Raw genomic sequence first — 26,671 nt, forward strand, 5'->3', positions numbered from 1 at the left:
GCTCTGAAAGAGCTGCAAAAAGTAAGGAGGTGGCTATTATATTCGGAACAATCTCATATCCCACCTGGCATGAATGTAACTACACATTAACCTATCACTCAATGTAAAAAATAGCAAAATGATTCTGAATTTCCTTAGACAAATTGACATGATGGAAAGCGTTATCGTTCTCTCCTGTGTCATACAATGAGACTGATTTGGGGTTTTAATGACTCTTTATCTCAACTTGGTGCGACACAGTCGGCTGAGCTCCATCTGCATATTTCATTCGTGGATTTAGCCGCCGTTTACCTCGCTCCCTCCGCGCAGTCCGGCGCCTCGCGCTTCGCCGCAGGACGCCGCCCGGGTCCTGGGGGCCAGCGGCTCTCTGGGGATCAAGACAAGATTCAAGCGGAGGGCTGAGCGCATTCTGTCACAATCGAACCTCGAACGTGTCACAAGGAGCGAGCGGGTGCGCCGCGCTGTCGGGCGTCATTTTATCATCTGATCTTTGGGGAAATTCTCCAGAGGCGGCGTCATGCAGGAGTGTGACAGAAGCGCTTTGCACTTTGAAGTAGATTGACATTATCAGTAAGTACAGCCTTGAAATAGCATCCCCTTTCTCTCTCCTGCGCTCTATTCCGGAGTCTCTCTCCCTGTCTCATCTGATCTCCTTTGACTTCCCTCCATGGTTTCCCTCCTGCCACACCCGCCACCCGCCCACCCCGCCTTCTTTCTTTATTGCTCTTTCTCGATTTTCTTTGCTCTCCACCACTCCACTCCCCTCCCTATTCCCATCTGATGGATTCACCCTTAACTCCAATCTCTGCCACCATCTTTCCCCATTTTCTTCTTAAACTCTCCTCTTTCTTTCTCTCATTTAATCAGAAACACCGCTCCCTCTCCCGCTCTCTCTCGCCTCCTCCTTCTAACCCTTCACCTTTCACCCACCTTTCTTTCCTTTCTTCCTCCCTCTCTCCTTCCCCGGTTCCCCGCTCGCCCTGCCAATGTCTGTTAGCCGCCTCTCAGGGAGGTCGAGAGATCAGGGACAGATAGAGATGGGCTGCTGGTCAGCGGTAATGACACACAGGCTGAGGGACACGCAGGTCACCTCTGCTGGGAATTTGGGGATTTCAGTCATTTCAGAGATAGATAGATAGCGAGAGAGATTGGGGGTGCATCCAAGTCCTCCCCGCATGCACCGTTGCGATTAATACAATTGGGACCATTTGTGTTCAACACTGTAGCGGAAATCGTTTAAATTAAAACATCAAAGTTATTCTGCCTGGCAGCCCCGGGGGAGAAAAATCCAAAAAATCTAATTTTCAGCCCCTAGAATCCTCACAAAGGAGCGTTGGCAATAGGGGAACTGTGTAAGATGGGACTGGCACCTCAGTAGTGTGACGGGAAATAGGGCAGTGATAGAGTAGCATCAGAATTAAATACAACAAAAATGACCAAAGGAAAATAAAACAGGATGGAAAAATAATTGACGGTAAAGAAAAATCGAAGTAAGGGCACGCGTCCGCTTAGATGCCCTATTTAAAAGCCTTGGCACTTTACTGCCAATGGAGGCTCTATCTACAAGGCCATTTGTATTTCTAGTCAGCCACAGCGAGGGGACCGGCTGGCATGGCTAAAAGTACCTGTTTGATCTTCCAGGTTTGCAGAAATAAATGGGGTTGCTGTGTCAGGGCTACCCAAACAAACAAAATCGCCTGTTGGCTGGCCTCCGTGTTTACAGCGACACTGTACCCGACAGCAGCTAGTCTGGGTGACGGCGGCTTCAAGGATAAAGATAAGGATAAATATCTATAACTATAAATATCAGAAAGGCGATGGAAATGACACACTGAATTATAATTTCTACGTACATCCCCCCCAGCCTCCCCTCCCCTCCCCAGTCTGCCACCTCCACCTCAACCCCACCCAGAACCCCCTGTGTGTACACACACACACACACACACACACACACACACACACACCACTTGACTCACACACCTACTGTATGGCCCGCATCCACCTGCCGTCTCTGTGGTCGTCACTGAGAAGCTGAGGGATTGACGCTGACATTTGATGTGGCACAAAATTGGATTTCCAGTGTGACTCTCTTCCTGAGCCTCTCTCCGAGTGTAATCCATCCTGTGACTAATTGAGTGGCTCGCCAAATGCCTGTGTGTGTGTGTGTGTGTGTGTGCGTGCGTGCGTGCGTGCGTGCGTGCCTGCCTGCCTGCCTGCCTGCCTGCCTGCCTGCCTGACTGCGTGCCTGCGTGCATGCGTGCGGCGTGCATGCGTGTGTGTGTGTGTGTGTGTGTGTAAATGGCCGGCTGGTGATGAAACGTGTCTGTGACCTGCTCTTTTGTCTGATGGTCGGGGAGTTTGTTAAAAAGACTAAAGGAAAGGGCAGCGGCTCTGCAGCGCTGTGTCCAAATACACGTTCCATCCTTTGTCAATGTCATCTCTTCTTGGTGTCTATTGAATGTGACCCAGTGCCGGTGTCCCCCCCGCCAATGACATTCATAACTAATCCAAGCAACAGAAAATCAATGTTGTGTACCCAAGATAAAATGCGTGCGGGACGGGGATCGCATGTACCGCGTTTGACAAAACCATTCGCCACCGTGTGTTGATGCAAATCGAAAGGTGTGAAGCAGGATGACTCACCGGAGTCATGTCACCTGTCTGACCACCAGTATCAAGGCATAGCTCCCACCCGGCACCGCTACTATTCAGGCAAAGCAGGAGCTCTGTGGCTACGACACAACACACCGAAAAAAAAAACACCTTGCCAAAAGGTTTTCTCCTCACCAAAAAAAATCCATTGTGTACCTCTTTTATGATACCTACTCCGAAGACCTGATTTCTGATTTGGAACGTGTCTTTCTTTCGAATGTTTCTCATTAATTCATACCTTTCTAGTGTGCCCCACATTTTATAAAATAGCATTTCACACACATTGTACGTAAGCACCGGCAACATGAAGCCAGGAATGTGAAGGCATACAGCTCCACTGTTAAAATATCAGAGCAAACTCAGATATCGAGACAATTGAAAAATGGAAACAGAATTACTTTGATCCCACAAGATCCACGTTATCCATCCAAAGCATCGCAGGCGTTCTCACACAATAAAAGGCAGCGAATGAATGAAGCCCCCAAAACGGAGGTGATTGTGATATACGCACCTGCATGATTTCATTCACCAAACTCTCCCTCGTTTCTTCCTCTATTTGTTCTCGCTCTCTTTCACTTCCTCTCACTCGCTCTCTCTCTCTCTCTCTCTCTCGCTCTCTCTCTCGCTCTCTCTCTCTCCGTCTTGCCTCGCCGTCTGCTTCTGGCGGTTCCTGCCAGCCCCGATTCTGGAGGAGTGAGTCTTCAGCCTATCGAGTCAGGGACCAGGGCTCAGCTGCAGAGTCTGACATCATCCTCGCCAGCGAGCAGGTTTTCCCCTCCCGCTATCTGCACCCCGCCTCCCCCCTCCTCTCTCCCGCTCTATCGCTCTCTCTCTCTCTCTCTCTCTCTCTCTCTCTCTCTCTCACACACACACACGGTCGTACTCTCTCTTCTCCCTCACCTAGCCACTTATTCACTCTGTACAGTACCGATTTTCCCCCTTTTTCAGAGTAACTCCACGCCTTCACCACACACACCACCGCTGGTTCATTTTTTCAAACTGCGAGAGCCATCGGCACCAGATTTCCCCCAGCACACTTAGGCAGCGAGTACGACACAAAGACGTCGCTATGTAAAGGTCTCTGCGGGCTCCGATGATGCCGCTCCTTGTAATCAGGTGTGCAAAACTGTCTCTCCTGGGGGAGCGTCGTCTACCTTGAGATGTTTCATTAATAGATTTCTCAGCCTGCAGGTGTATTCACAAGCTTCCTCTCTCCCTCTCCCGCTCCCTCTTGTATCCATTTTTTTTTTTTCTTCCAGTGCCGGGTAAACCTGAGCCTTTCATAGGTGTATCTCTCCCATTCAGTGCTTTAAGATCAGTTTTATTAAAATGGAAGAGACGACGAGGGGTGTGAGGGCCTTTTTTTTTTTTTCCTATTGAGTGTTTTTTAGTCTATTGAGATATGCTTTCTGCGGTGCCCGCTGAGGTGGGGATCGGTGTTGCTGTCCATGGTGCTGATTACTGTTGAAGGAGACATCACTGAGGACAGCGACGACCCTGGAGACCCATAGAAAATAGCCTTGAAGAGGGAGCGGGAGAAAAACCTATTTCAGCTGGTGCAGAACCTCAATAAACACTTGCTTGTGGCCAAGCACTAGCAAACACACACACACACACACACACACACACACACATACACACACACACTCATGGACATACACATACACACACCCTCGAGAGTAGAGGCTTACTTTGCTAGAGAAACACATTTACACACACACACACACACACACACACACACACACACACACATATATAGAGCTACGTTTTACCACCCAGCCTCCGCCTCTCTCTCTCGCGGGCATTTCTCTACGTCTTAACTCATTTAGGCTTACATTCATCATGGTAAGGTAACAGTGGCAGGTGGGATTAAAATGGATTAGCCATATTATAAGAATGTGTGGTGCATATTACACCAAGACCCCCCCCCCCCCCCCCCCCCCCACACACACACACACACACACACACACACACACACACACGCACACGCATGCACACACACACACACACACACAGGCACCCACACACACACAGAGCTGCCCACAGTCAGTTGACCAGTCATTTATACACAGGCGTGTTCAGAAGTTTTTCTATTGAAACCCATACATCCAAATTCATACATGCACACACACACACACACACACACACACACACACACACACACACACACACATGCACACTCTCAATCGAGATAGACGGGATATTAGAAATGTAAAATAATGCAATACAATATGCACCTTCCCATTGAAGCAGCAGATTGTGAGCTGGAGGACTGGCTGTTTGTGATGCCACTCTTCTGCCACTTACAGTGTGGACTCTTTTTTTTGTTGTCTTAACTCACGTCTCAAGAGGTAGCTTTTAGAATCTCTCCTCCTTGTTTCCATAGTGACACTTTCCCTCCTTTGTGTGAGAGAGAGTGTGTGTATATCAGAGACACAGCGAGAGGAGAAAGATGGGCGTGGGCAGAGAGGGAGGGGGGCTGATAGTGAGATGCTCTGGTTCACTTATTTATTGCTGTATGAAAACATCCACGACACCGGTGCTCCGTGTCGGGGAATGCCTCCCCGAACCACTTTGGGTTTATACCAAGCAGTTGTTTAACTTTCCACAAATAGCTACGTTGCTGCACACCTCAAAATAAATAAGAAAAACATCATATTTTTATGCCTCTGTTTTTCTTTTTTTGCCTCGGTGGAAGTCTGTTCGGGAGTAATGTTTGAAAATCTGAAAATGGCACCTTTCACCGATGGAAGGGAGGTCCAGAGGGGAACATAGACATATGATTTTGTTGGTGTTTCAGGTGTTGTTGTTGCATCCATTATTCTAAGGGAATGACATTGATTGTAACAATGACCTTGTAATGGTCAATCGGATCGTCCCTCTCAAAGGACAGCAACATAAGTCTGAGAGTCTCTATCCTAGGGGCTCTATCATTAGAGGGAACTACACAATGTTTTCTCTATCTTAGGGGCAACCTAGAGGGAATTTAAAGTTTTCTCTATCATAGGGGCAGACTAGGGGAAACTTTACACTGTATAGTAGTAGCACTCTAGAGGGCACTCTAGAGGTTTTCTCTACCATAGGAACATCTACAGAACACTTTTGCAACAATTTTTTTGACCAAACGGTCATCAGCGGTCATCCCATGTTCAAGTCTTGAGTCTTCAGAATGGAGGTTTAGTGATGATTGTGGGAGATGACCAACCTCAGAAATACTCACTAGCTCAAAGAGATAAGCTGCTGGAGGCTGAGGACCTCAGGCTTGGGGAGTTCTGAGTTGGATGCCGAGTGAGCAGACCTGCAGGCACGATGGGCACTGCCTTCCAGCGCTACCGTCACAGGTTCTAGTCTTGAGTCTTCAGAACAGAGCTTTGCTTTAATCAGATGATTGGACTCATTGGCTCAAAGAGATAAGCTGCTGGAGGCTGAGGACTTCCAGCAGTGGGGTCTAATGAAGGATTGTTTTCTCCTCCACTTATTTAATTAAAGGTACAGGACTTGGGCGGAAAAATTAAGACTTGAACCCATGATGGCAGCACCGGGGGTTGCGTGTGACAGTCATGCCACCAGGTCACCTTCACACTTCGCGCTGGTCTACGGGCACTTTCAAACGCGCCCTCGGGATGCTGCCTTTCAAAAGCTTGCTCGGCACTGTACCCTCAAGTCTTCAAACCCTTAAGTCCTCCGGCAGTGGCTTATCTGTTTCAGCCACTGAGTCTTAGTCATCTCCTATCATTTGATTAAAGGAACAGGATTTGAAACTGTGACTGCAGTGCTGGAAGGTAGCATCTAAACCATCATGCCACTCAGCCCTGGTCCCGGGTGCTTTTGAATGCGTACTCTTGTTGCCACTCGCCTTGCATCAAACCCTCAAGTCCTAGATAACGTACGGGCACGCTAGAGGGCACTTTACAATGTTTTCTCTCGTGTAGGGGAAATCTAGAGGGCACTTTACAGCATTTTCTCTCCCATAGCCGCAACTAGAGGGTCTTTTCTGTGCATGTTCTCACAGTGAGTTGATCGTTGCATGGACCCTAGTGATCAAGATCTTTTTTAAATGCTCTATCAGATTCCTCTTGATTCTTTGTCTTGTTTTTTTTAACCTCACTCAGGCAACCTACCCTGTATACATTTAAAAGAACAATATATACATTATGGGTAAGCCCTTTCTTTGAACTGTGCACAAAATGATACTTAAAATGGCAATACAGACTGAATTAGAGACACAGACAGTATCTCTCTTAACAGATGGTGGTATTTCTTCCATATCCATAAAATAAATGTCGCCTCAGTCCCTTTCACCGAAATTTTCCTCTTTGTTGCGAACAGCATGTTCACCCTGGATTTCTCAACAAAAGCTGTCATTCTTAGCAAACAGTCATGCCTTTCCACAACATTCCTGGCATCCTGGTGATCGCATACATTTTCATATTTTAAACACATTGGGGTCCATAGCAAATTCATACCAGTGGATCATTAATACTATTTTGGCTCCCCACACATAATAGATTAAATTATATCACCTACCGTTATTAAGTTAAAATATTAATAATGTATATTTAATTACAAAATGTATCACTTTTCGTACAGCCCGTGGTTGATTGAGGAGATAGAAGAGCGCTGGAGAATCTGAAGGGAGTTTTTCGTCAGACCAGGCCCCAGTAGGACGCCCAGAGAAGGGTCTTTGCTGGGGAGCAAATCCCTTCTCCCCGCGGCCTTCAACATTTCAGCCAACTGCGTTCCACATCAGTGAACCAGTATCAGCAGCAAGGACATTGGAAAGCTTGGCCGAGACACAAGGTTGACTACACATGAGGGGATTGTCTAAACTGAGACGTCTGCCATCCTGAGCTGTCACAACTCCGTGCATTAACGAGGATACACCTGAGCAAGCTAATGAAATGATGGATGATCCAAATGGAGCCTTTAAAGCTCGGCCAAACTTTTACGTTGCTTCTTCATCAGTCATTATCTCCATGATGAATATTCGCAGCACTGCCCGAAATTCACTATACACCTTTCACAATAACACACCCTTCACTTCACTTTTAACGACCGATTCTGAATTCTCCTCGATGAGGGACACGGCGGTAAGACTTAGTGTGAGTGCTCTGTGAGGTTGGTATTAAATCACTTGGTTCGACCCATGAGCGGAGGAAAAAAAAAAAGGTAGTTCTTGCTATGCTCTCTGGTTCTATGAGATGTCAGAGAGAATTAGAGAAAAAGGAGGAATGACCAAAGAGAAAGGAGGGGGTAGAGGGAGAGGAGGCACAGCTAAAAAAGAGGAGCCAGTGAGATAGCAGCGAAATGGACTCGCTTGGACAATTGTTGGGTAGCTCCGCGATGCTCTAACTACCAGTTTGCAGTCAGACTTCATTGGAAGTTCACGATCACTCAAGCACTCACCATCAGCTCAGAGTATCTCCATAAAAAGCTGCTCTATCACACTCCGACAGTTGGACGCAGGTAGAAGCCGACAGCTATTCTCAGTGTCATTCCAATCCGGCCTCTGGGCGGGAGTGAAACCGAGTTACTTTAGAAGAATTTGTTATCACCTAGAAATTGAAGTTGTTCGCCCATGTGATTTGAAAACGGTGTGTGCATGTGTGCGTGCACGCGTGGGTGCGAGCATGTGTGTGTGTGTCTGTGTGTGTGCACTATATGACAAGATGAGTATGTAGGCTCCTCTTCACTTTTCTATTTTGTCTTGAATCAATCCCTAGAGTGTAACAATACCTATTTCTCTCTGTATAATTGGACTGGATGACAGGCACATCTGAAGTCAGCAGATGAAAGCCTCTCGTGACAATGGAGTGTCTGGCCTGTGACATGACTTGAATGAGCAAGAGATAACACTACTGCACACTTCCACACCACACTCACAAGTGCGTGCGTGTGTGTGCACGTGCAAACACTTTCGCCTCTTCTCAGGTGTAATCGTGTGTGCAAAGAAAAAGAATCACACACAAATTCTCTGTTTTATTCTTATTTGTACTGCACATACACTGGGTTATTACAGAAAATGAGCACACAGCAACTGCAATCAAATTAATTTGTCTAAAAGTTAATAAAAGATTTACACACCAAAGGAACACAACTGATTCATGTGATTAATTTTGCATTCATGACCAAATATTAGTTTGGAAATTCAGCATTCTGCTTGCTCTCCATAATGCTCTTTGAGAAGATTGGGAGTGTGAATAGTTAACAAATTACTATTCAATTTGCCGGTATTCTGGCTCGTCTATTTATATCTCTGTGTCAACGTGTGAATGCAATATCTCATGCACATGAACCTATACAAAGCACACAATGCAGATCGCACACAGCCCTGCAAAGCCAAGTAAAAAATCAACACACACACACACAGACACACACAGAAATGGACCCACATAGAGACTCAAAACAAAAGATAAGCAAAAGCCAAGAACATTCATCTTGAAAACACAATCAAGGGCATATGTATTTGAAATCACACAAGGATTTTCTTTTACTTTTCTTTACTTTGTGCTTCAAAAGCACAAAATGTCTCTCAGTTAAGTGTGTTTGCTATCCGCTTTGTCGCCAAGGAAACCACCATTACCAGAACATCCCCACACTGACATCAAGTGTTCCCTCCTATCTCTCCTGAGCTTGCTCCGTCTGCCTTCTTTCTTTTTTTGCTCTCTTTCTCTATTTGTCAATCTAGCCAAGAAAGTGAACAGTGAACAAACATGTGTATATATATATATATATATATATATATATATATATATATATATATATATATATATATATACATACATATATATATATATAGTATATACAGTATATACAGTATATACACATACACACACACTTCCCAGCTGAGTCAAATCAAGCCAAAAAAAAGCCTCAGTGCTGGCAACATCTATGCAAATAATATGAACTTCACTTGTGGAACACTATGGGGAACCTAAATCAATAATGGTGCGAGCACAAGAGTGACATATTTCTCTGCACACAGCATTGATTTATCCGTCCCAAATTAGATATTTTCTTGCTCTCTAATAACAGCCTTTGTGTCAAACCCATATTGGAAATTCTCTGCACACGGACATACAATCAGGCATAGACGACATATAACAGCAATCATACAGTATATCAATACGACAGACTGTAAAAGCTGATTGGTTTTTTTTGCCCTTTATAATCCTTCCAGAGATCTGAGGTTGCTCTTTATATTCAAACGGTGATTTCGATCAGGGGAAGTTTTAGTATTAGTTTTAGTATTATAAGTAATGCAATACAAAATAATAATGTGTGATCAAATCATCCCTCAGAAGGAAATGAAAACAAATAAAATAAGAAGTAATCCCAGGTAAATGTGATTTAAAACACAAAGAGATAAAGTCAGGCAATGAAAGAGGAGCATAACAGCTGACAAAGGAAAGCCTGGAATAAAAACAGCATTGCTTGCTCATCTATTTATGCATTAAAAACTTTGTCTTACATCCCAGCTACGGTGCGTTCAGCTGAACCGAGCCCCGGTGTAGGGCCCGGTTTGCAGGGCTTTAGGAAGGGGCGAGCGGGGGAAATGATTTGTACGAGAGTTGAGTGTATCCATCACGGTGCGGCCGGCAGTGGTAGGTGGTATGATGTGGCTGATGTGTAAGTGGCTTTCAGAATGCGGGATGGCCTGTCAGCCGGTGGCCCCTCAGGGGGGCAGCTTCACACCATGTCTGGCTGCACAATGGCCTTTACTCTCACCCCATCTCATTTTGTGTGCGCGCGCGAGTGTGCGGCTGTGGGTGCATGCGAGTTCGAGCCGGCGAGGCAGAGTGAGAGAGACAAAGGGCGAGGGTAGTATAGCTACGTGTAAATCTCCGTCCGCCAGCAGGTCGGGGCGGCTGTTTGGGGAGCGCGTGGAGAGCTGGTTCACCGCAGCCCGGATTGATGGAGTGATGCTGATGGATGAAGGTAATAACGGTTCTGGATCTCCTGTCTGCTGCCCGTGATGAGGCCGGTACAAGGCATCGGGCTGGGGCCGCTGAACCCGACGCCACTCAATCCCCGGGTTCCTCCACCCCGGCAGCCTTCCACCAGCGATACGACTCTATCCCTTCTTCACCCTTTCATCTTCCTCTACCTCTCTGACATGCGATTTCATCATGAGGGAGAAGGCCGCTGCAACGGAATAATGATTAACCAGCATTGTATTGTTGTTGTGATGTGTGTCGATGCATACTTTGAAATAAATTACGAAGCCTGCTCCATGCAATCTAACCGGGAGTACACAGTTCAAAACACTGCGTAGTGCTCATTAATTTTGTGTCCAAACATCACTTGAGTGATTGTGAAGCAGGCAGGGGAAGAAGCAAAAAAATCCAATCAACTCAGTCAGCCGGTCCTCATGAATAGGGTCATTTAAATAAAGAAGGCCATCTGAAATAGCTGTGTTTGCGTCAACATAACAAGTTAATGATCCCAGATGATAATGAGGGTGGTTAGATGATGGGGACACTATGTAGTGGCCCGTGAGGTTGGGTGGGAGGGACCTCCTGCTCTTAAAAGAAGCAGCGTGAGGGTTCTCAGAGGGCCACAACTCGGGGGGCCAACACAATCTATCACCCGGGACATGAATATTCATCACTTTAATTCCTCCAACTCCGAGGTTTCGTGGAAACACATCTGTATTAAGCCTCGTCTGGGTGTTTGAAGACCCCTGAACCTGCTGGCCTCTCATTACCGGCGTGCTCTCCGGCTTGCCCCAAACCCAGCCACCTGGCAGGGAAGGAAACCACGCTTCATTAAAATGAAAAGGAAATTCTCTCACTCCCTGCACTAACAAGGCAGAGGTCAGTCAGTCAGATGATTGTGGATTCACCCCCCTGCGCCCCCTCATCGGGCCCAGGCAGAGTGAATGTGATTGGACTTGTTCTTGATAGCGGACGCGGGACGGATTGATTTTCCAGCCTCCCTCAGTAGCATTTGCGCAGTGGCAGTCTGAGGCTTGTTGTTATCAATTTGGGAACATTTACTGTGTGTCTCTCTCTCTCTCTCTCTCTCTCTCTCTCGCTCTCTCTCCCGTCTCCCTGTCGGGGCCCCGAGCGCCACGGATTGGTTTCTGGGGTCTTTTTAGTACTTTATCAGACTTGCCGGCATCTCGGTGCTGTCTCCTGATTACAGTTTACGGGGGGGGGGGGGGGGGTGTTTGGGCTGCTTGACTGACAGGTGTTAGACTAAGTTGTCCCTGGGGGAGGGGGCGGGAGGGGTCGGGAGGGGGCGTTTTGTCATGGCTAGACTGACTCGTACTTCTCTTACAATTTTCGCCAGGATGGTTCTGGACTGTCAGGCTGACAGAAAGCTCTCCCTCTGCATAATTCATTAGAATCTCCCTTTCCTCTTCTTTTTCACCCCCATCTGCAATGCGATAGGTACCACGGTTCCCATTGTTTAAGAGGACTGGAGCATGTCTCAAGACGATTTGTCCTGTTTGAGTTTTGATCAAAAACAAACTTAACAACTTAACTGCTCTTGGGAATAGGAAACTTTATAACATTGCACACACTGTAGGATAGGTTTGCCGTCTTTCAACCCGGGCCTTGTTAAAATGTTGGTTTCCATAATTTATAACTGCTCATAGCACAACACCAACACTTTACTGTTGAGAAACTTGCTGCTCACCACTTAAATGCAGTCTAATGGAGCAAAGTGTAAAAAAAAAAACCACTTGACAGTCTTTATACAGTATGTTTTACTGGGAAAATAAATGGGTGGGATCCCTGTATTTCATCAGCTTTTATCGACCCTTTTGCTCTTCCACAAATCCGGTCTTCTGGCTCCATCCGCGGTAATGTAGAAAGAGCATGTTTCTACATTGCAGAAGCGATGCACGAATCATACAATTTGGCAAAAGTGCTTCAAGGACTGTTAACCTTTGAAATAAGCTTTTTAATTCACAGGCCTGCTCACCTGTGCTTACACTCACCAGTCACCCGACAACCAGCAAACTCCAATCGCAACACTCACCCTGCACTCATACACTCCTGATCTACACCCACACTTCCATGTAGAGCCTCTCTGCCTTCCTGCACAGAACAAATATTTTCTCCTGTTTGCCTTCATTCATTAATTAATATTTATTCGGCAGTTGTTCAATTACAGTATTTCAATTTGAGCATTGAACAGTGATTTACCTTGATATGAGTTGATTTTTTTATTATTCATCATCTCTTCCACATTTTTACTCTCAAAGCTGCACTGCTTTCGGATGTAAAATAGCATTAAAGCACAACTCAGCATGCGGGGGCTCTGTGTGATAGCGTTTTCCCAAAAAGTGTCAGCCCCCCTGTGGTCAGGCGGCTTGGGGGATATTTACTCTCTCTAAATCTTAGTGGCAGTCATTTTCTTTTTTTTTTGGACTGGAAGGATATCGATGATGTCTTCCAAATACTCATTTGCTATTGGTAGAAAACAGCTATTCCACAATGAAGCTTCATGTTATCTTTGTTGATTATTGCAATCACCGGTATAAGTACTTGCAGGCAACCACATGATTGGATCTCTCAGGGTGTGGCAGTCTCTGATTGGTTGAGTGAAGTAACTGCTGATGATTGAAATCTGTGATAATTAGTGGGATTGATTAGAAGTAATCTTCCTGGCTGAACTCTTCCAAAAGCAAAACAATGTTTAGTGAAAACAGTTCTGAGATTTGGTAAACAGGTTGCGAGGGCACGGATCTCAACAAACTATTGCATTTTTCCAAAGAACCACATCATATATTTGTGAACCAGTATAAGCAATGAACACTTCAAACAATGAGTTGAATACGCTGAAACTCCATTTTATCCATTATGTTCTAAAATCACAGGACAATGTCATTAATACGACTTGTAGGGTCTGCCAGAGATTTTTCCCGTTGCAAAATAGTTTCCTTTGAAGCTTGTTACATTTCATCATCATTTAGCAGACGCTTTTTGTCCAAAGCGACTTGCAATTATTCATACGCATACGCAGCCATCGGGAGCAATTAGGGGTTAAGTGTCTTGCTCAAGGACAGCACAGCATGGTGTCGGGAGGAGCCGGGGATCGACCCAGCTTGGAGGTTACTGCATCGTCAAAAAGGGGAGCCTGCTCCTCCCACACCTCATTCCAAAATAGCGGATGTTAATGTGATCACCTGATCACCTCACGGCGTCTACTCTTCTGGAAAGGCTCGCTAGATGATGAATTTGGGGGTTTACTTGCATTCAGGCAAAAATTCTAAGAGGGAGGTCGGCAGTGATGTTGGACGATTAGGCTTCGCTTGCAGCCTGCAGTTCACTTCGGAGCCGTTCGATAGGGTTTAGTAGTACATTAGTACATTAGTACTGTACACCCATACTGACAAACCATTTCTGCAGGACCTCACTTTAATAGTCACGCAGAGTTGGGAAAGGGCTTTTCCCAAACTGTTGCCAAAAATCTGGAATCATCTTCATTGTATGCTGTAGCATTACGATTTCCCTTGACCACGAGAAGATGAAACGGCCACCGCGCTTTACATTCAGAACCATATGCATTTGGGTTGATTGGGCCGGTGGGAGCAAGAACGCCGGAAAATGCTTCCACTGCTCCAGAGTCCAGCGGCGGCAGCATCTACACCGCTCCGGCTTGTGTGTGGCCGCCCGGCCATGAAAACCCATTTCACGGGGCTCCCAATGAGCAGCGCTTGTGCTGACGTCGCTTCCCGAGGTGGTTTGGAACGCGGCAGGGAGCCTCGCGGCACCGAAGGCAGACAGGTTTTACACACTAAGTACTCCAGCACTCTGCGGTCCCGTTCTGTGTGCTTGCATGGCTTACTTCTTTTCGGCGAAGCTGCTGTTGCTTCTAGACGTTTCCCATTGACTTTGTGCTTGATGATGTTATCTACCTGCCAGCAATAAGCATCGCTGAAATGACCGAATCCACTTATGAGAAAGGCTGTTGACATCGTTTTGGCAAGTAAGCGTCGCTTCGATGTATATGTGATGAACAGAATAGATGCATACATTTGGGAGTAATATAAAAGAAAGAAAATGATAAAAACAGCCTCTAAATATACTTTTTTTTTTTTGCTTGCTGCTGCTACTACATACATGCATTAACATCTAGTCCCTACATAACAGATCCGACGTCTGGATATTAACTGCTGTCAGTCAGTCGACCGCAGGCAGTCTGCTGTGAGCGCCTGGAGGCTGTAGCTGTGGTCACGGAGCCAGGGGGATAACGGTCCTGACCCCTTCCAGATGTGGAGGATACTGCTCCAACCCACCTGGATCAGGCCTGATGAGGACCACTTCCCTGGAGGCGGCCACCTGCAGCGCTTTGCACCAGCAAATAGACTCTCATACTGTCCAGCTTTAACACTGTGCAGTGCAGAAATACAATAACCTATGATTTGTCGTTTTATATTAATAACGATGTCACTGGTCATCCTGGAAGGGGGATACCTCCTCCTGTGGCCCCTTCTCAAGGTCTTTCTGGGAGTTTTTTCCTTGCCCAGATGAGGGTTCAGACCAGGGGAGGCCGTTGATTTCAATGTGAAATGTGGGTTTGCAAAGCCCTTTGAGACTTTACTGTGATTAGGGGTTTTTATAAATAAACATCACCCAGTCTGCATGAGTATGTGAGGTCAAAGAAGCCTGGCTTTTCAGACATCGGTCACCGTCATGTCGCCATCGTGCAGTCGGCGAACACGCGTACACGTCGCCATTAACGGTTGTCGTAGCGAAGTAGCGTTCATTGCAATGCATTGTGGGATACCTTCCAGCGTCATGTTTGGTGTTTTCTCTGCTAAGAGATATCACCGGATGTCGTGTCATCCAGGTACTTTCTGCATACTTGAGGCATACTGTGTACACTAAAAAAGGCTTATACACTAATTGGTGCAATGATAAGATTGTGTGGTTTTGTCTTCAGTCTATTTCCTTGAAGACGGGAGCGAGCCATGTGTGTCAAGACGATAGAACAAGTGAATAACTTTTAATCCGTATGTAAGAAAATCTGGACTGTGATGCTCTAAAATATGCCTTTAAAAAGTCTGGCAGAATTTAACAGGCTTTTCAAACTCCCCCCAAACAAATGTTTTACCAGTATCTTCTTTACAAAAAAGAAAAACACTTAAAAAGTGATGTGACAATGTCACATCACTTTTTGCGTCAATTGCGTCAATGTGACAATCAAGGTGATCATCTCCATCTCAGCCAAATGTACAAAACCTGCAGAATGATGAACGCCAAGCATTCAATATGGTTCTGGATAACATGTTATGTAAGAGCCATGGCAGTTCAGGCTTGATTCTGTGCCAATAATAGTTTTAGATATCCAGAGTTAAGATCTGATGTCTTCTTCCCATGATAGCACTGCCCTCTGCTGGTTTTCTCTGTCTCCCTCAGACTATGAGATAAGGATGACAATGTAATTGTGTGTGCTGCTACACAGAAACTCCCTGACAGAAGCGGCAAACATTAACTTCAGCTTAGATTCAGGAAAAAAAATAAATAATAATCTCTCAAATTCGCAGCCGGGGCGAGACTGAGGAATGAATCAAAAGCGCTTCCGTTTATTTTGTTCTTTATTACACATTAAATAGGAGTGGTGAGATTCATGGCAAAAAAATAGACTCATTTGAGATCAGGTCACCACTCGACACGGTCCATAATGGGTGTGTTGTAAAGTGGTCATTCATTCACTCCCACAGACCTGGACCCAGTCACACTCCCTAGTCACATACACAGAAAGGAGCGGAACTCCCATTAAAGCAACATTCATTTAGACACACCAACGAAATGAAGCACAATTTACAAAATATGCACCTTTCAGTATCACAACTATACAAAGGTTGTTAAAATACGATCCAGGTATAAATGATACATTTTCGGAAATCAGCCGTTGGCACGCAATAGGAGGAACATTTCGGTAAAACTAATTCTGACGCATTGTTGTTAACAAGTGGATTCTAAAATTAAAAATGCATTAACAGTTATCTACTTCATGAACAAAAGGAGGTAATAATACAGTGGGTCAAAATTCATTAATCCCGAAAAACAAATTGTATCCTATTCTGGGTCTCCTGCCTCAACAGCGTTTTGGGGATTTCTTTGAGCACACCGGTGACAATAAATGCTCACTCTTCCTGACTGTCTATGGTCTATAACTGTAGCACCTAATACAAACATAAAAGGCAAAATGTGTAACCCCCAGGGAGGAAAAACTGGGATGTACAGTAGGTCAGAAAGGTGTAATATGCGCTCGACTTATTTTAATAAACCAGACGGTCCTCTAATTTTATGGCAATTATTGCCTCATTTTACAAACATTAGCTCCAGTTTACGTCACTCCAATTCCCAAGCTCTGTGAGAGATAATGATGAATTATTTCCCTGGACAATAACTTATGTTGAAAGGCAGCCCAGCAAAGAATGTTAGAGGATTAGCAAATGAATAATAATAAAAAAATATATCTGGGGGAAGAGAGAGAAAAAAGAAAGGAAAAGAAAAAAAAAAAAAAAAAAAACTATTATAAAAAGCAACCAGAAAATCACCTAAGCAACATTTTGAGCACCCTCCGTGACCAATTAAGCAAAGTGTCCCTGCGAAGGATGGGGAGATACTGGCTGAGAAGAAATATTTAACAAGGCTTTCATTAAAAAAAAAAAAAAAAAAAAACTATCGGTTTTGTGTTATCTTGCTAGCCACTGACTGTCAGGGCAGCTCGTTTTTACACTAACAACTTAGTGACAGTGTTAGGAAATTGTGCAAGGTGGTTTTTTTTTTTGTTGTCGTTGTTCATGATTCTAGGACGACTCTACGTCCAGCTGTAAAACCAGGATCGCTCAAGGGAACATTGAACTCAGACTCAGACTGGAAATAATAGATTACAAATAGGCTACACGTATTTTAAAGATCAATAACCTGATGCTATAGAAGCAGGGGTCTGACGGCGTCCTCATAAACCCCCCCCCCCCTCCCCCCCCATTCCCCATCATGATTACACTTCCACATTCCCGGCTCTGACAACTGCTGCGTACAGTATCCGCACTCGTTATTTCTCCGGTCATTAAGGACAAGGCATGCAAGGAAGAGGCGGGAGATCACTTCCCACAAAATAGAAAAGCAGACGTGTTTGCGAATTAATTAATTGATTAGAGGGGGTAAATAGGGATGTTAAAACAGGGGGTTGACATGCATACTCTGATAAATGACATAACTGGATCAATCACGTAACTAAGTCATACCTAGGGGAGGGACGGGGGGCGTTTACACAGTGGCGAGGACACCCGGATTTCATCCAGCTAAGATGTCTTAATTGGGTTGTTGATTTTAATTATTATCATTATTATTATTCCCAATTGAACGGGATGAAAAATCAATTCTTTGGCATCCCACACGCTCGAAAGGTGTAACCGAGCATTCGCAGGTGGGGGCCATCCCAGCAGAACACAGCAATTCAAGTTGCTCAAACCCATTTGTCCAAAATGAGTCTTCACGTTAGGAACTAACAGTCGTGTCTCAAATCCCCCAATTCAACAGCGCGTCCTCCGATAAAAATCTAACTGCTGAAATCAATACATGTGGGCAACTGGCACTAGACAGAAAATAAAGCCCATTGGTTTCCATGTAGCAAAAAGGCAGATCAATCAGGTTGCTTTTAGTATTCAGTGTGGTGGGTATTAAGAAAGAGGCTAATAATTTAGTGTAATGTACAAAATGTATTAATTAAAATGTTCAACTTGTTTCTCTTTAGTCTGTCTTGAAAACGTTGGGAGGGGAGGGGGTAATTTTTTTTTGTTTTTTTTTGTTTTTTTTACATTAGTGTACACTTTGTCTTGGACTTCTTTTTCTTCTTCTTGCCCTCCTTGCTCATCTTCTCCTTGTGTTTCCGGATTTCTCGCACTAATGTGTAAAAGGCATCATCGACGCCCTGAAAAGAGGGGGGAAAAAAAAAAAATGTAATAGTTCATGGTTAGAGATTACGATACAAAAACATCCAAATGTGAAAATGGTGTCAAGTAAAACATCCGTCACGTTATTCAACAATATGCATGCATGTGACCACCACTGATGTATTGACCCAGTATGATGATGTGCTCGTTGCTGGTGGCAGCTTGTGATAAAAGTGAAACGCTACCGCTAATTTAGTCATCAATTTTGCGATGATGAAATCGTCTCAAACACATCACGATTAAACAATCCTCCCAACCTCAAGGCAAGAGAACAATGACTGCTTGTTCAAAAATAGGAGACATACACCCCCTGAATCCATTCCACTGTGAACATCTGACTTCAAGAATTAGGAAAATCCATTAATCTAATTTTGGTAATGAAACTTTTTTTTTTTTTTTTTAAGTCAGGCTGGGTTAAAAAAAAAAAAAAAAAAAAAGAAGAAGATAAAAATTTAATTGTATGATTTCAATTTCTGTATGGGTTTGAAAATTGTAAGGTCGCTCATTTGTTGGGACCATTTTCTGCTTAAAAACAAAAACCAAAAATCAAATACCACCATAGTCACAAATGTATTGAAATTTTCAATTGATGTGTTTAATGGAATTTGTTCCATGAAATATTTTCAGATGTCAGAGGGTTTATACTGAAAAGTCGGCAGCGCTTCTCATCATGTGTAAAACGTCAGCGTACAGATACAGAATGGTATGGTGAGCCCCCTCATCCATATGGGATTCAAACAAATCCTGGCCCTCTGTATCGGACTCAAATAGAATCGTGAAATCCTGCCCAACACCCGGCTCTACTTCCTAGTCACTGTTTGCTAATAAACCGTAGTATTTCAAAATTAAATTGTCTGCGTCAGCTAAAATGGTTACATTTTTTTGTTTTTTTAATGAAGGAATAACCCACGTAGGGCGTGTTTGTGGTGAGGAGCTTCAGGGTGTGACGGAGAAGTCCGACACGGCCATGAGAACAAAGAAAGACAAAAGGAAAATTTACACAACCCAAAACCTGTTTCACACACACACACACACACACACACACACACACACACACACACACACACACACACACACACACACACACACACACACACACACACACACACACACACACACACACACCTCGGAAACATTTCTGCACACAATTTACACCCAGATTAACATTACAGTCTCCATTAATCAAGTGAATTGGCTGAACGGCTCAAAGGTTTTTCTCTGTGTTGATTTCGGCAGATTAGAGTAAAGCTAAACCCCAGCGCACAAACAATTGAAGGAGGGGAAGGAGGAAGAGGAGGGGAGGGGGGTTGCAGTTACTGTTTCTCTCTCAAAGACCCCAGCAGCACCCAGAGGGTTGCACCCAGAGAGCAAAAAGAAGCACCCCACTCTCTTTGAGGGACCGCTTCGACCGCACCACCCCCTTCGCCCCGCGGAATCCCCAGCAACACACACACACACACACACACACACACACACACACACACACACACACACACACACACACACACACACACACACACACACACACACACACACACACACACACACACACACACACGGCTGCACTTACCCCTTTCACATCAAAACACACTTTTTAAGCTTGACACAGCGCGGCGTCTTTTCTTCCTTGCTGAGCTTATTGAGCCGGTACAGCCTGATCTCCCGTACCAGAGTGTAAAAGGCATCCTCCACTCTCTGCAGTGTGAGAAACAACTCCCTTCAATGTTAGGGAACACCGTGCACAGAGGCACCAAGCCTTTTAACAATATGTGTGTATAGCAACGTGTAGGCCAATGGTCGCACTCGAGTGTGTCCGACCTGGTACAACTATGTTTTCCTTGCATTTAACTCATCTGTGTAGCTTTATCTTAAAGGGTTACATTTGACTCGCGGGAAGACGTTGGATAAAAACATCGGAGAAACAATGAGTTGCTGCAGCAGCAGCAGCGGCTTGTGGAAAGTGAATTACAAGCACACCCAGGTAGGGAGATTGGTGGAAGGAGAAGTAAGAAATTAATCACTGCGCCATCAAGTTCCCAGCACCAACCAGAGCTGTGATTCCTCCAATTCACACAGACCAGAAAACTGGACGCACGCACCCCCACACAAATCTGAGCATCAAGCTGCCGAGCTGCACGATGACCATGCATCATGCATCAGACACCGAACACACACACACACACACACACACACACACACACACACACACACACACACACACACACACACACACACACACACACACACACACACACACACACACACACACACACACACATCCCCAAGCACCAGTTCACAGTAACAACAGCCGACGGGGCAGAATCACTTAGCCCAGCGTAATTTACCAACGATTTTCCCTGCCATGCAGGTTCCATAAAGAAAAAAAATACTTTAATGATTTGGTGATTAATAGTTAAGCATTACCCATTTCCAGAGACCATCACAAAGTGGCATGCATCAAAACCATCATTATAACCCACCAAAAAAAAAAAAAAAAAAAAAAACAGATTTAAACTAGAAAGAGTGAAGAGCATGTCGTCCAATCTGTTTCCAAGCAAATGACCAAGAGTCCAGAGAGCCACTGAATGGGACACAAATCAAAAGCACCACACGAGCGGAGGGATTAAAGCATTTCACAACTTCTATGCCGACAGCACCGAGCCATTTCAAGGACACCCCACACAGGTGTCACCCCCTCTAAAAAAATAGAATAACGATTAATTCTGAAATGTAGATTATTAATGTCATGCTGAATGTTTCCAGGCAGTACTATGGAGACGCTAAACATCTGTTATGGGACTCCCCCGAGAACAAAAAGAAACATCCGATCCTCGAGTGTGTCGTGGAAAGGTCTCTGGCGTCTCACCTGTCTGGTTTTGGCCGAGGTCTCAATGAAGGGGATACCGTAACTACGTGCCAGGTCCTGAGCCTGCTTGGTGTCTACTGTCCGTGACGGGAGGTCACACTTGTTCCCCACCAGCACCATGGGGACGTCCTCAGAGTCCTTCACTCGCTTGATCTGTTCTCTAGAGATTCACAGAGGAGATTGAAATCATTGGCAAAACAGATCGGACCATTTGCCGAGAAATTTGGGAGCTTCGGATCCAGCCCTAAAACCTCCTTATGAAGACGGTCGTCCCTTCTCCCGTGCTCACCTATAGTGGTGGATGTCCTCAAAGGACTTGGTGTTGTTGATGGCGAAGACGCAGAGGAAGCCTTCGCCCGTCCTCATGTACTGGTCCCTCATGGCGCTGTACTCCTCCTGACCAGCCGTGTCCAAGATGTCCAGAAGACACGTCTCGCCATCGATCACCACCTGCTTCCTGTACGAGTCCTGCAAGAGGGACGACTCTTAGGAGGAGATATAAACTCAACCGACAGTGAGGAGATATAAACTTAACCCACAGTGATAACACTAGTCACATAGGACTTTTTCTATATTTTTAATTATTTATTTATTTTTTAAAGCAATGAATATGTTTTGTGTTTCTGTTTAAAAAACATGATAATTGTGCAAAGTTATATTTTTTAATAGGACATAAGATCCATATTAGGAGGGCAAGAGACTGCTTGGGTTTGGAAAACATGTTGAAAAAGACGATGATCAACAAACTATGGAAACCATGCTACACTATGTCGCAACTAAGATAAAGCAGCTTTAACATTGGCAATTTTTAACTAATTTTAGGGCAGCGCAATTACAACTAGGCCCACGTCAAAGCTCTGGAACCAGCAGTTCCAGATTCCCCGCAATTATTTCACCAAACACACATAATCACTGTCTGGTGGCATGAATAAACACCATTTCAGATCCTTTCATGCGTCTCACATAGGGTGAGGAGCCTAGGTACTCAAAATCATCAAAAACCTGTTTGGTGTCTTTGAAGTATTAAACCAGAAAAACCTGCTATTACTGCAAAAACAAAAATGTTCTTTTTTTTTTTTTACCGAAATATGCACAGAGCCATGAGAAAAGACTTTCTTTACCTCAATGGTCGGGTCATATTCGTCCACGAAGTGATTCTGGATGAGTTGGATGGTGAGTGCGCTCTTGCCCACACCACCAGCTCCCACCACAACCAACTTATATTCTGTCATGATTCACCTGAGGAACAGGAAAAAATACATTAAAAAACATATATAGATCAACATAAGACATAAACATAAGAATTGATAGATAAAACTTTCTCGTTAAAAAATGGGAACCCAATAAGCCTCACAGGAATTCACAATTAAGTACAATATACTGGCATGACCCCAAAAATGTCGAAGTGGCTCTTCTGGGAAAATTGCACGCTCTTTTGCATTTTGGTGCAAGTAAAGGTGAAGAAACCCCCAATTTCCTTAAATAGAAGATAAGATAACACTTTATTCATCTCCTGGGGAAATTCCGGATATTATTCCAGTTTACCAATAAGAGGTTTTGAGCACACAAGGGGGTGGGCAGAGACAAACACTGTTCCATGAAATTTTGGGGAAAGGGCTGTCTATTCATAATATCGGATGTGAAGATTACAATTAATTACAGAAAAGGCACTTCCCCAAATTGGGAATAAATAGACTGTATTTAAAATATGAAAGTGTGTGCTTTAAAAATCACCATTGTGCTGAGTGGAAAATTACGTGACTATATTGCAGCTGCTGGAACAATGTGTACAAGAGTAATATTAAAAGCCTTATATCCAGACCGTGATGGGGCATTTTTAGCACAACAAATTACACACAATAAACATGAGCAACAAAGACTGCACCCGCAAATATTAGGTAAATATATTAATAAATAAATAAATAATTACTGTAAAATTCTGTAAAATATAAAATAAACACCATAATTGATCCTCACTGTGATATCCTCACATATTTACACAACTACTAAGAGCATAACCTAGATGCCCAATATTTAAGTGTTGAAGAAAATATGAAAATTATAGATTCCTAAACTAGCAAGCAAATGGGATTTTTAACATAATTTCATTAAATTTAAATGCAGCCATATTTTAAAATAGGTTTTGTCAGTTAATTCAGCGCTAATTAACATCCTACAGAGTCCTCTTCAAGTGAACTACTTCTCATCTGGCAGCTCAATTGTTATTTCTGAGTAACAGATGCACAATGGGAACTGGCCCCAGGCATAAATATGATATTACATTACATCGAGGTGCCAAAATTGATGAGCAACTGGGAGGCTGTGCTCTGTCTGGCTGCTTTGAAACCAACAGTCATCAATAGTGGCAGGCAGAAGTTACAGTGCACAGTTCCAAATAACCCCGGGGTCGGGGAGGAGTACCAGGGAATATTTTGCATTGTCAGGACTAATAAAACAAAAACTAGATCACGATTTCAACGCTCTACAGTCAACACCTGGAGTTACATTTGCTGCATTAGGGAGCGTTTCTGAAGATTTAAAAGAGAAAATGCTCTGTTAAACGTTCGAAAACGCCACAAAATCTGCCACCAGGTTCCTTATTACTTTACAGGGAGGAGGGTGTGTTCAACAAAATTAAGACCAAAGCACTAAAGTGCATTAACTGTGGTTTAGATGACATTTCACTGCGTGTATGTGGGAACGTATGTATATGTGACAAATAAACCTCTTGAATCTTGAATCTAGATGACTGATTAAGGGAAACGTTTCCCCACGAAACTGGCATGAAGCGGTGGACCACACGCCCACAGCGCTGATGCAAACAATGGCTCTATCTTTGCAAACACTGGGAGCCAGAGTGAGTGACAGTCGGCTGTCATGTCTAGTCCAAAACCCGATGAAATCCAGGGAATATGAGGAACGTTGGGTGTCCAGCAAACAGGGCCGGCCCATACATCCACACTGTGATGTGCGTAGATATCGTCTGGGATTTTGGTCGTCGCAATGTGGTGATATAGTTGAATGTTGCCTTTACAGCTGCGTGACAGTGCTTAGGTCATAATACCTACATTACTTATGATAAGGTCTCAAATATTTACTGTGGGTAAATATCTAAGCACCAATAGTCATCCTCGAAATGTAGTCAAGTTGTCGATAGAGGTATTCGTCATTCGTATTGCAGTATTCATTTATTCATTCAAATAAATAAATTGAATCTCAGTTAACTCCAGATAAGCTCGGACTAATTGACGTCCATCTAATGTATGTCATTTTGAGATCGAATTTCACCCAAAACCAAACCAAATTCTCGTTTTCCAAAGGCATTGGACTTTTCATTGGTGGCCACTAGCCAAAACCAAACAACAACAACAACAAGAGGCAAGGCTCGACTAATGAGCTTTGGATTCAGACTAGTGTTGCACTACATAGCTGTTAGTATTAGTGTTCAGGGAGGACTGTGATCATTGCTTTAGAAAATGGAGATAGATAAATAAAATAGCATTATAAAATAAACCTAAAAAATTACTAACAAAATAGAAATATTGAGCATGCACAATATACCTAAAAACTTACAGTCAACAAGACGCCCCTGTATCAACAATACACACACTTCCCAAAAAAAAAGGGGGAATTGTGCAGGTTCGCACACAACCGTGTGAAATAAAAACACGCCGTGTACCAGGGTGGAGGAGCAAAGGAGCGGAGTAACCTGTGTGGGCTAGCCTAGCCTGGCCATTCATAGCGCACTTTGCTGAATTAACAGATACTACTGCATTAGGAAAAAATGACTGACTAAGTGTTAATTATTGGCACAGATGTTAATTGTTAATTTTAGGTATATTTTATATGAATATCTCCTTCTCTTTTTTTGGTTTATTGCGCACTGCCATTTTTCTATTGGTTCATTTTAATGTGTATTGCATATTGCCAATTGTACTAGATGTTGGTTGATTTGTAGGTGTTTTGTATATTTCCATCTCTTCTGTTCTTTGACGGCGCTGTAGGTTTATTGTATACACCGCAGAGGGCTGCACGGCAGGGCCGCACATTTAACAACTGGGCGTAGTTTGCACTGAGAACCCCACTCACTAGATGGTATTTCTATCCATAATAAACCACATCGTTGGTGGACGTTTAACACATCGGACAGAGCAACGCGACGACACGGGAGAATACGCCACGGAGCGGTTTCCTGCAAATTAACGCCGACGTGCGAACCTTTACCTTCGGTGCGAGGAGTTCCGCGTCCGCAGTAGTTAGTTAGCGACCAGAATGTCAAGCTGATAATCCTCCCTTCTCACAAGATTTCCGCATGTCCTACCGCACTCGGGAACGCCTGCATTTACGTTGGGTGTGATCTGCCTCCGATCCGAGCAGGGGGACCTCCAACGCGGGGCAGATTAATCGATCGAACGTCCCATTCAGTCCGGCGCTCGGCCTACTAGCTGCTCGGCTCGGCCTCCGGTGAATCTGGGCGTAGCGGCGCGAGGTGCGTGGACGACTCGCTCGCGGCGAACGAACGTTTGGAACGATCCGAGAGCCCTGCGAGCGAACCGTCGACCCGCGGATTGGAGAGAATTTCTGACGACTTCGTCAACGTTTAAAGGCCAAAAAAAAAAAAAAAATGTGATGGTAGCGTGATTCATATTGAGTATGACCGATTTTCACGTCCACGTTGCACGCAAATAAATCATTTTGACAAAAGTGACTTATTCGTCTGATTGGCCGTAAGCAGAACTCTGCCGAAATAAATACGTTGTAGAGAATCAGGGTGATTATAATTCACTGACACACGTTTCTAGCATTCACGTTTAGCGCTCCGCCAACCGAATGAACCGCTTTGGCGGGAGTGAAATGATTCTCGTGATCATTCAACGGACAAGCCCTTGGGGACCCCTCGTTCTCGTCGCACCGACGTAAAAGGAAACGGGCGAACCACTCCCTCCACCGAGTGGCTCGTCGGGAGGCGAATCCGCGAACGGAGTCGAAGCTTTCGTCGCCGAGCGCAGCAAGGCGCTTCAACCGGTTTCCTCAGTGGCACGTTTCGTAATCTCCCCAGGATTCTCCACGGCGGACACGTGAATGCGGCTAATAAACTTGATTTAAAAAATATAAAAATAAAAAATGAAATAAAAAAGAAAAAGAAAAACCCCGGATCCGGTGGGGGGGAAAGTGGTTTAGGTTTCACGGTTATCACACATTTAGGGAGTAACAGCAATGCGGCGGGT

General features: G+C 44.4%; 1 protein-coding gene across 2 annotated transcripts; it reads right to left on the reverse strand.

Moving 5' to 3' along the window:
* Positions 1-17,617: 17,617 nt before the first annotated feature.
* Positions 17,618-25,902, reverse strand: kras (v-Ki-ras2 Kirsten rat sarcoma viral oncogene homolog). Of its 2 annotated transcripts, none has more exons than XM_080002634.1 (5): positions 25,668-25,902; positions 22,565-22,682; positions 21,733-21,911; positions 21,444-21,603; positions 17,618-18,555 (listed from the first exon to the last, which is right to left on the reverse strand). In XM_080002634.1, the coding sequence occupies exons 2-5, from the start codon at positions 22,673-22,675 to the stop codon at positions 18,439-18,441; spliced, it is 567 nt and encodes a 188-aa protein (XP_079858760.1). In that variant the 5' UTR covers positions 22,676-22,682; positions 25,668-25,902; the 3' UTR covers positions 17,618-18,438. The 2 variants fall into 2 exon arrangements, with proteins under 2 accessions (XP_079858760.1, XP_079858761.1); XM_080002635.1 differs by having other exon boundaries at positions 25,765-25,900.
* Between the last annotated feature and the right edge of the window lie 769 nt (positions 25,903-26,671).

The sequence above is a fragment of the Zeus faber genome, assembly GCF_960531495.2.
Source record: "Zeus faber genome assembly, chromosome: 6".
NCBI classification, from domain to species: Eukaryota; Metazoa; Chordata; class Actinopteri; order Zeiformes; family Zeidae; genus Zeus; species Zeus faber.

What these genes read in the sequence shown, in the direction of transcription:
- kras (XM_080002634.1), bottom strand. Translation starts at nt 22,675, where the DNA reads ATGACAGAATATAAGTTGGTTGTGGTGGGAGCTGGTGGTGTGGGCAAG. An exon ending in GAGGACATCCACCACTATAG is followed by an intron (nt 21,604 to 21,732) that starts GTGAGCACGGGA and finishes GTGAATCTCTAG; the next exon opens with AGAACAGATCAAGCGAGTGA. An exon ending in CCTCGGCCAAAACCAGACAG is followed by an intron (nt 18,556 to 21,443) that starts GTGAGACGCCAG and finishes CCCTCTTTTCAG; the next exon opens with GGCGTCGATGATGCCTTTTA.